Genomic DNA, 10488 nt, shown 5'->3' with positions numbered 1-10488 from the left:
CATTAGGTCTAAGGGGACAAAGCTATGGGTCCACACCAGATCTCTAGGGAGACCTCTTCAAGGCGCCAGGCTAAAACTTGGGAGATGGGGTGCTCTTCTCCTGCCTTAGACACACAGGCCGGTGGTGATCTGGGGCCAGTCCCTCTCTCTGAGCCTAGGAAGAAGGCAACCAGGGAGGAATGGGGGGGGGCTACCATCAGTCAGGGAGAATTCCTTTGGAAGGAGGGGCTAAGCTGGTTCCCCAGACAGGTGAGCCAAAAGAGGAGGCCAGGAGAACGGGGGCTGTGGCTGAGGAAGATGAGGTGGAGAACCCCTGGGGGGCAGTGCCCCTTGGACCCATCAAAAGCACCTTCTAGCCTGCAAGGAACACAGCCAACATCTCTGAGAAAACCTGAAATGGGTGATGGGGAAATGCAGCCCAGAAGCCACAGCTGACATCCCTGTCCCCCTTCTCGTATCCCTCAAACATGTGGAGGCAGCCCACTCCCCAAAAGGAAAGGGAGCCTCAGGACCAAATCACCAAAATCTTTTCAGCCAGAACTTCCAAGAGGCCCTTTCTCTTTTCCTCCCCCCCACCCTTTTAAAAAAGGTGGTCTTTTAAATTATGGTTTTCATTTTGGCAGAAAAATCTATGGCAAATGACCCAGAGAGCCATTTGCCAGGCGAATGGCAGAGAAAACGATATTCAAGAGATACATCAAGGGGTTTGCTTAGCTTAATCCTGGCCAGAGGATTTCCCCCGGGGCCCTTTGCCATGCTTGGAGCCATGGCCATTGATTGATTCTAAGTGGGGCTCCCGCAGAAGGCAGGGGGTCTTCGTTCAGGGCCCGCCACCTTTAGGAACCGTTCGCAGTTGCAACTTTTATGACCGATCCTCGCATTTACTTCACAGGTCTGTAAAGCAAACGAAATCTGAAGTAAGTTCACCAGCACAGTTGTGGTTTCCATTAGCGACCGGTCACGTGATCAAAATTTGGGTACTTGGCAGCCCACCCCCACCACAGGATTGCTTCAACCTCCCTCCGCCTCTCTTCCCTCCCCCCAAATCTATACCCTTTTGGCCCCGGCCCCCATGGCTGCCCCTCCTGAGCCATCCTTCGTGGGCTTCTTGCTCGGTGGCTGACCAAGCTTTCCTCCCAAGGTCAACTTTAGTGGGTTCCTGTGAGGTCCAGCCCAGAGGCTGCCTGGCAAGGGGCCAGGCTGGCACCCCTCCTCAGCAGCTGGAGGAAGAAGAGGGCGACGCACAGCTGGGGTGGCAGAGCAAGGGGGCAGGGCCTTGGGGTGCAAGGAGGCTGTGGGTGACTAGCACATGGGCCCTCTTCCCAGCAGCAGACAGCCCTTGGCCCCTACGGATAAACAAGAACCCCCCTTGTAAACAAAACGATTGGAGGAACAGCTGAGCTCCCCCAAGCACCTGATTAAATGCCTGGGGAAGCCTTGTCTTCTGAAAGGCCACCCAGGTCTCCATGAGACAGGTGCTGCCCCCGAGAAGGCTCGACTCCCAGGCCCAGCAAGAGGGCATCGCTTGATAGAAAGGACCTGGCACGGCGCCGTATGTTAAGACTGGTGGGGCAGGCAGAAACAGTGCGGGTGGGGAGAGAGGTGGTCCCACAAGAAATCTGACCATGTTCTGGATGGCTTGATAGCTGATAACCAGCAGCCTAAGTTGCATCCTGGGAGCCAGGGCAGCTAATGGGGCAGTGGGGTTATGTGGGTGCAATGAGAAAGACCCCAAACTGCCCACGCCCCTGCATTTTGCCACTTCTGTGCGTGTTCCTGTGGACTCTGTTACAGTAGTCTGGACGAGCGATGCCACCCGTTCAAGGAATAGGCCCAATGTATGCCCAAAGCCCTCTTGGCTCCCGTTGCCATCTGCTCTTCCAGCAGGAGCCACAAGAGGTCCACCAAACGGCACACTGACTTGGGGAGCGATCCCCACACAGATCTAAAGATGGGCGACCCCCAGGATCCCAGAAGACAAGCCTCTCTCCACCACCCAGACTCCCACCGCCTCCAGGCGCTGGGAAAGGAGCTCATTGACTTTGGTTGGTTGGTCAGCCTGGGGTGGAGACGCATCCCCAGCAATCGATGACTCAGCCCAGGCTGACCAGCTGCCTCACCCAGCAGCCTCTGGAGATGATACAGGTGGTCAGGGGGAGTTCTGGCCATGGCTGGAATTGGCCCGGGAGAAAGGAGCTGCAACACGATGCCCCTGTTGCCAACCCCCAGTGGCCCAGAAGGGCCCGCGAGTGACAGCGTTAAAGGCTGCTGAGAGATCAAAGAGGGCCGGGAGGTGGAATCCCCCACCCCTGTCCTAGGTCTCCAGAGGAACCTGGCAGCCACAGTTAATGCTGCTGCTTCGGTGCTGCAACCGGGCCCAGATGGGCTGGGTTCAGGGAGGGTCTCTTAAAGAAGGGTAGACCTTCAGGGCAGAAGAAAACTCCCCTTCTGCAGCGACAGAGTTTTACGTTATATATTATTAAATTTATTTGCCGCCCATCTTGCTACAAAGTGACTCTGGGCTGCTTATAGCATAATCATCAACAGTAAATATTCCCAACCCAATAAGATACCAACCCCCCTGCCAGCTGCTGCGAGAACTTAATTCCACTTGGAGGGTCAGAGATGGCTGAGCTTCATAGTTCTGAGGAGCCTGCATGCTTCCTCCTCCTCCTCTTTTTCTTCCCAGCATTTTCCTGCAAGTGCAGGGCCCACTTTTTTGAATGGGTTGATCCATTGGTTGCAATAGGAGTTGACCAATCGGTTTGTCATCTGATCTGGAGATTGTGGGCTAAGGCAGAGTGACTGGCCCAAAGTCACCCAGCTGGATTTCATGGCTAAGGCGAGACTAGAACTCATTGTCCCCGTTTCTAGCCTGGTGCCTTAACCACTAGCCCAGGTTGTTCTCATGAGGTCTTGTACATGTCATCAGAGCCAAAAAATTTGAAATTCTCAGGTCACCCAGCAAACCACCCTCAGGCAGCTGAATTGCAACTCTGAGTGAACCCCACTGACTTGGGTTGGAGGATCTGATAGCCCTCCTGCCCAGGAAGGATCCAGTCACCCTAAACAGAGCCATCGGCCGGCTCCCTCTGGACACAGAATGACCCTGCTTCACTGTCACTAGTAGTCTTTAAAGAAGGCCTGAGCTGGGCCAGGTCCACCCTTTGCTTTGTTCTGCAGCGTTCCAGGTGTCTCTCATGCCTTTCCATCACCTGGAGCTCCTCAGAAAACCAGGAGATGCTCTGAGACCCCCGGGCATAAGGAGGCACTGGATGCAAGCCGACCCATGGCCCAGGTCACCCTCTCACCCAGTGGTGAAATGTAAAATTTGTTACTGCCGGTTCTGTGGGCGTGGCTTGGTGGTGGGTAATGTGACTGGGTGGGCGTGGCCAACTTTTTTTTTTTCTTTTAAAAGCATTTTTTTCTACAACCTCTTCAGAGGTTGTAGAAAAAATGCTTTTAAAAGTAAAAAAAAAAGCCTTTGATGATCGTGTGGCTCAGCTGGGCATGGGGGGGGGCAGGGATTTTTGCTACCGGTTCTCCAAAGCACCTGCCGCCATTGCTACCAGATCGGGCGATCCAGTCCGAACCGGGAGCATTTCACCCCTGCTCTCACCCCACACAGCAACCTGAGCCTCATGCCATCAGCCACGCTTCAGAGCCCCAGGAAGCCTAACCCTAAGCTCCTTCCAGGACTCAGTGAGGGCTATTCAGGATGGACTGTGTAATACTTGCAATATGGGTTCTATAGTACTATTGCACTGGCTAACTAAGATTAGTTTTCTTGTATTTTAAATTTGCCTTTTACAAATGTATTGCTAATAACGTGCAACGAGCCTTAATCTTCAAGAAGAACTAAGGCCTTTCTTTGATAAACCAGGACTTGGCAGAGGTATTTGATACATTTGAAAAAGGCAAATGTAAAATACAAGAAAACCCATGTTAGCCTGTGCAACTACTACAAAACCCACATTTCAAAACCCATCCTACCTGGCCCTCAAGGGCACCCCGTGGGGAGGGCTGACCAGAGAGCACTCCAGAGCCATCAGGAAACTATCTGTCCATGGCAAGGGAGCCCGACCAGCTCCAGATCACGTTGCCAGCGCCCCAGGGCAGATGCCTGACCCGTGGCCTCCGTGGTGAGTGGAACAGCCACGATTGCCTTGGTGGCCACGAATTCCCAAGCTCCCTCTGAGCCCATTCCCCAGGGGCGGCAGGATACGCAAATAGCAAACACAGGGAGTCCTTGCTTAAGAACTGCTTGCTTAGCGACAACTCAGTTACAATGGATCCCCCCACCCCAAAAGTTACTTCCACTTGGTTCTAGAGCTTTGATAGCAGCAAACCCCCCCCCATCACATTTTGTGTGCCAGGCAACGGACTCACTTTTACGGCCAACTGCAGTGTTCTGTGGTCAAGTGACCACAATTCATCATCGTTTCTAGCAAAAAGCCCATAGGAATGAATGGACTCTATGATTGCTGTGTTCGCTTAACGACTGCCCCCCCAACGGTCATAAAATTGGATTGGTCATGTGGGTGTCTCGTCTTATGACAGTCAAGGTTTACCACAGAAGTTCCAAGCTGCATTACGGTCATAAGTGGAGACTACCCTTTGGTCGCTAGAGTCCAACTTGACCTCTCTGCAAAGGGTTTCCCGGATGACGAGGTACACCCACACCCACACCCCGTTTGCCCACTAATCCCTGCCTGCTGCATTTTAAATCCTGTCCTGCCATATCGTGAACCACCCAAACTCGATCCGGACTCAGCTGGCCCTAAACTCAGGTCAAGAAATTCAACCCGACCCCAGTGGGAGAGAGCCCTTTGGCCAGGCCAGGAAGAAGGCGAGGGGGGCCTCTCAGGCTGACCGGGGATTCTGGTCTCCTCAGATTCCAAGGCTGCAACCTTTGAACGTATCGTGGGGGAGGTGGCCTTCCAGCTGGACCGACGGATCCTCTCCAGCATCTTCCCCGACCGGGTCCGTCTCTACGGCTTCACCGTTGGCAACATCCCTGAGAAAATAATGCAGGTGAGACATTGGTGGGCACTTTGCCCTTCCACCTTCCGTTGTCAGGAGGCGGGCCTGAAATCTCACTTAGTAGTCGGTGTCAAACTCACACCACTCCAAGGTCTACGTAACACCCAGAGTGGGCTTTACAGGATTATTGGGAGGACAAAGGTTTGGGCTATTAACGTGCTGCCCAGGTCAGCCGTGGGTTACCTCAGTTGGGGTGAGGGACAGAAACAGGAAGCTGGCAAGGAGCACTAAAAACTGGCAGTAGAGCTGATGCCTGGAGATCGCATCTTAAGAATGCAGGTGTGCCAGGACATCTGGCCCTGCAGGGAACCTTGGGATCTCCTTGGATCAGCAGCGCCTGAGTGCCAGACAACTTCAGGATTTCCATGGCTGTGAGGTTACCGCCGTCAGCACCGGTGCCTGGTCTCCTGCCTGCTCCCGAGGGGCAGAGTGGGCTCTGGGCAGCCGATCTTGAGCGCCCCACAGATGAGGAAGAGAAGGAGACTGAAGATGTGCCTTTTTTTCCCGCAGGCTGAAAATGACACCGTCAACCCCCTGACCCCAGAACAGCGGTCAGCCATGATGGACCGCTACAATGAAATCATGAACCGCTTGAAGCCGCAGAACTACAACCCCACCTTCCACCCCCAGTTCACAGAGCACATTGTGAACACCTACGGCATCCTCCGTGAACGTCCCGACGCCACAGGCTCCGAAGCTCAGCTGTACAATGATCCAAACTACCTGCACGAGGTGATAGTCAGCGTGGTTCCCCAGGACAAGGTGGCCGACTGCCTGATCCTGCTCAACTGCCTCCGACAGCTGTCCCAGGCCGATGGGAAGCCCCTTTTCATCTGGTGATCAAGCTGCCTCCGCCCCCTTCCTGTCTCGCATCCACCACAAGCGCAATAAAACATCTGCGAAATGCAACATGTGCCCTCTTGGGGAATCCTGCAGGGTCCATTGCCCACCAGCCTAAATCTAGCCCATGAGTCACCTTGTTGGGAGGGGACCAGTCTGGGCCCCTTGTTAAGCAGGGAAGCCAGGTGTGGCTCGGCACAAACAAAGAGGCAGAGTCCAGGTTTTCTCTCTAGGTAACACATTTATTTAGCATGGAACAAAGGTGGGTCCTTCCATAAGATTGGAAGAACCCCAAATGCATTTTGAAACAAGCATATATAGGTTTCTACGTTTCACTTACCGTGTTTCCCTGAAAACAAGCCCTAGCCTGCCTAATATAAGCCCTACCCTGAAAATTTTCCCGCGGGGAAGGGCATGGCCAGCAAGAGAGGTGGCGGGCACGCAGGGTAGCAACCGCAGCCCACCAGCCCCTTGGTGCGGCGCAAATACCAAGAAGTCCGAGTGTAGAGGCAGAGGCAGGGGGGGAGAAGACAGACGACCCAGATATGCTGCACAGCTGCCTGACTCCGTGCAGCACATCTGGGTCGTCTGTCTTCTCCCGGCCTGGTGGAAGGGGTGGAAGCTGGTGGGAGGCTTGCACAGCGGCACCAGCAGCAGGTGGAGGTAGAGGCATGGGGGATGGGGGAGGCAGGTGATCCCGACACCCCGTGCGGGTACTTGTTTGGCATGGCTGCAAGCAAGCCAAGAGATGGTGGGACGGAGTGGGTGGTGCGTTGCGATCGCCTCTCCCTCCGCCTGGTTCTGCTGCACCCTTTTCCTCCAGAGGGAGACAAAGCTTTGTCTGCTTGCAAAGAGGACACTTTGAAATGGAGCTAATCACTCCAATTTAAACCATCCCCTTTGCAAGCACACGAAGCTTTGAGTCTCCATCATTTCTCCGTCCGGCCGAAAAAGTGTTTGGTCACCTATGGGGCGTTTGGGAATGGAGCAAATCACGACCAATTGCCAGCAGCCAATCCTCCCCTGTGTCTGGGAAGGCAGGCAGCTCTCCGTCTGGTCAACCACTTCCTCCCATGACTGAGGGGCCCAGGACAGCATCGTCCTTAGCCCCTGGCCTCTCTTAACGTGCCAAGGGAGACTTGCCATCCCTGTTGGACAGTCCCAGTTCCAATTCCTCCTCCTCCTCCTCCAAACCAGGCTGCCATGACACGTCCTGTGGTTATGATCACACCTTCACAGCCCTGTAAACTTGTGGCTTCTTTATCAAAGTTTCCACAACTCCAAAGGCCTGAATTTTATTTTTGCCATTTCAACATAAGAATCTTTGGACCAATCATCAGAATTATCAGAATCCTGATCAACAGCCTCATCTCATTTTACTTCTGGAAGGGAAAAAAAAAAAAGCAAGAACCCTGAATAGTCCACCCAAGGAGCCCCAGCCAAGTCTTTGAAAGAAAGGGGAGAACGGGGGATGGGAGGGCTTGCCTGGGAAATGCTGAGGGAAAGTGGCCATTTTGGTTCCCGGTGGCTCAATTAGGGGAGCGGCCCACCCTTTGGAAGGCTGAAATACAGGATAGCAATTTCTACCATGAAGTAACCAACTGAGCAGTGACTTCCCCAAACTTGGTAACAAAATACAGGGTAGCCAAGAGTTTGCCATTCTGGTAAGAAAATTCCAGTGGGCAAATTCAGCACAAGAATAACAGAACATTGGAAGGGGCCTTGGAGGTCTTCTAGTCCAACCCCCCAGTCAAGCAGGAGACCCTCTATCATTTCAGACAAATGGCTGTCCACTCTCTTCCTAAAAAGCTCCAGTGATGGAGTAGCCACAACTTCTGGAGGGAAGCCGTTCCGCTGATTAATTTTTCTCACTGTCAGGAAATTCCTAGCTTGCTTCTCTCTTTGATAAGTTTCCATCCATTGTTTCTTGTCCTGCCCTCTGGTGCTTTGGAGTATAAATTGACCCCCTCCTATTGGAAGACTGCTATCATGTCCCCCAGTCCTTCTTTTCTCTAGACTGGCCATACTCAACTCCTGCCAGCGTTCTTCGTATGTTTTAGTCTTCAGCCCCCTAATCCTCTTTGTTGCTCTTCTCTGCACTCTTTCCAGAGTCTCAACATCTTTTTTGTATTGTGGCGACTAAAGCTGGGCACAGTATTCCAAGTGTGGCCTTACCAAGGCCTTATAAAGTGGTACTAATGGGAGGTGCCCAACTTCCCCCACCTGAGCCTTTCTAGAAGCACTGCCTAGAATGGAGCCCCCACCCCATCCCATATCCTCGCCGGGTCCGACTGTTCAGCCAGCTCTGTGTCCATGCCGTCCCCCTCTTGCCATCCTCTCTGTTGGGATCTTTTGGAAGAGTCTGTCAACTCCTTTGCTGAAGCTGCGTGTGCTGCATTTCCATCATCAACTAAGCCGGTCGCTCTATCCAAGAAGAAGAGGACAGGTGGACACGGTTTAGTTGTGCAAAGTTCTGAGTCCTCAGAAATGGAATGCAAAACTGTTTGGGTATCAGGTGTCCAGCTGTCCAGTCTGGTTACTTGTGTCCTCTTCTCCCCCTTTTTGAAGACTGCCTTTTTGAGGACTACCTGGCTCTTGAGAACCAGTTGGACGTAGCTCCTGTCCTGCCTTGGGTACAAAGCCAGCTGGGTGACCCCAAGCCAGTCCCTCTCTCTCGGCCCTAAGAAGCAGGCAAGAGCAAACTACTTTCTGAAATTTTGCCAAGAAAACCGCAGGGACTTTATGCAGGCAGGACACAATTGAAGAAAAAAGGCTATTTTAATCCCAACGAGATGTGCTCCCTTCCTGCCAGAATTAACCCTCCTTTGTCTTCTGCAGCCAGCTTTTCTCTGTTGGTTAGGCTTGGGCGAAAGAGACCCCGACTCTCCTTGGCTCTTCCCGAAACCTTTGGAAAATGAGACACTCAGCCCCACCACTGAAAACCTTTGGGGGCTGCCATCTCGGCTCAGGTGTTTTTCCATGGTTACAGGTTCTTTTCTTCCCAAAGTCCTGGAATCCAGTCCAGCAGCTCCTTAGTCTGCCTGGCTCAGCAGTTAAGAGCACACACACACACAGCCATTAACCCCTCTCTCAGCTGGGCTCTGCTGTTGCTGGACCTTCTGGGTCCCGATCTGTGTGTGGCCTTCGGTCATGCATTGGGCCCCTCCCCCCCCATCCCTGACCTGCTCCTTTTGAATAAGTTTCAATCGCTCCAATTCCACTTGTGAGCTTCATCAGCCCCAGTTTCAATGACAGCCATAAATCCCATTTGCTTTCCTTCGTTCAGATGTCCAGCTCTCTCTTTACATTCCACACACTGTGTCCATTTAGGGTAGAATAGAATAACAGAGTTGGAAGGGACCTTGGGGGTCCTCTAGTCCAACCCTCTGCTTAGGCAGGAAACCCTACACCACTTCAGACAAATGGTAATCCAACATCTTCTCAAAAACTCCCAGTGTTGGAGCATTCACAACTTCTGGAGCAGTGGTGGGATTCAAATTTTTCCACTATCGGTTCTGTGGGCATGGCCTGGTGGGGGGTCATGTGACTGAGTGGGCATGGCCAACTTGATGTCACTCACAGCCACGCCTACTCAGTCACATGACCCCTACACCAAGCCACGGCTACAGAACCTGGTAGGAAAACTTTTTTCTTTGAGAGCCTCTTTGAGAGCTGCTTTGTGGCTGTGGCAGCTGGCTGGAGGCCACCGAAAACTACCGGAAGTCTTGAATGTGCCGAAAAAGCTGCTGCAGTGCTGTCGCAATCCTGTCAAAGATGGCGACGGCCCAAGGTGAAGGGCAAGCGGGTGGCATACATTGCTTACCTTTGGTGAGCTGAGCTGAGCGGGCATCAGTGAGGTGACGGGCGAGGCGATTAGCTGGGCCATGTGGCAAAGGCAACATATATAGGGTGGGAATGGGTGGGGTGAGCGTTGAGCGGATGGAAGGGGCGAGTGAGTGTTGACCAGTGGTAGGTTGTTCCCGGTTTGCACTGGTTCGGGAGAACTGGTAGTAAAAATCTCTCATTGTTCGGAGAACCAGTAGTAATGGCTGGCTGGCCACGCCCCCGAACCGGTCCCCTGGCTGCCATGTTCATTGCCACCATGTTCTTTGCACATCCACATCCCATTGCCTTGCAAGTCCAATGGGATGCACATGCACAAAGAACATGGCGATGATGGCAGATGCTTTTTCCGCTGGTACTTTTCGGCAGCCTGCGGAGAAAGTGGCTGGCAAAAAAACCTTTTCTGAGGCCTCCTGGCCAACCGATTTCCAGCAGCAGTGGCTGGCTGGGGGCTGCTGAAAATTCGGGTCAGCTTGCCTTCCCGACTCTGGACCAGCTGCCATGGAAGGTAAGCAGCTGAAAAGAGAGGTAGAGGATGGCAGGCAAGCGGGCCTGGCCACAGGGACCACCGGGAAGGCAGGCAAGCACGTCAGGGCTGCCTGGCTAGTTAGCTCCCTTCCCCATGGCCCTACTAGGCTTGTCTGCCTTCCGGCCTGGCCAGTGAGTGGGCGAGCGGCCCTTCGGGGAGACAGAGCCGCTGTGCTGGAGGTGACCAGCACTGGGGCTTATGTGTGTGTGTTTGTCCCTCCACGGTCCTCTCCC

At 53.4% G+C, this 10488-nt stretch overlaps 1 protein-coding gene across 2 annotated transcripts in view; it reads left to right on the top strand.

Moving 5' to 3' along the window:
* Positions 1 to 5952, top strand: part of SPATC1 (spermatogenesis and centriole associated 1) — a 34411-nt gene extending 28459 nt beyond the window's left edge. The window contains exons 4-6 of one of the 2 annotated variants that reach the window (XR_015733621.1): positions 893 to 917; positions 4895 to 5034; positions 5554 to 5952. Coding sequence is in view for 1 of the 2 variants with exons in the window: in XM_060682153.2 (XP_060538136.2) it covers positions 4895 to 5034; positions 5554 to 5883 (470 nt within the window). In the remaining variant the exon portion in view is untranslated. The remainder of the gene's footprint in view (positions 1 to 892; positions 918 to 4894; positions 5035 to 5553) is intronic. The other variant, XM_060682153.2, reaches the window with a different exon arrangement.
* The last annotated feature ends 4536 nt before the right edge of the window (positions 5953 to 10488 follow it).

Source organism: Pantherophis guttatus, chromosome 3 (genome assembly GCF_059756535.1).
Source record: "Pantherophis guttatus breed Tessera chromosome 3, ASM5975653v1, whole genome shotgun sequence".
Classification (NCBI taxonomy): Eukaryota; Metazoa; Chordata; class Lepidosauria; order Squamata; family Colubridae; genus Pantherophis; species Pantherophis guttatus.
This window is presented reverse-complemented; position numbering and strand designations above follow the sequence as displayed.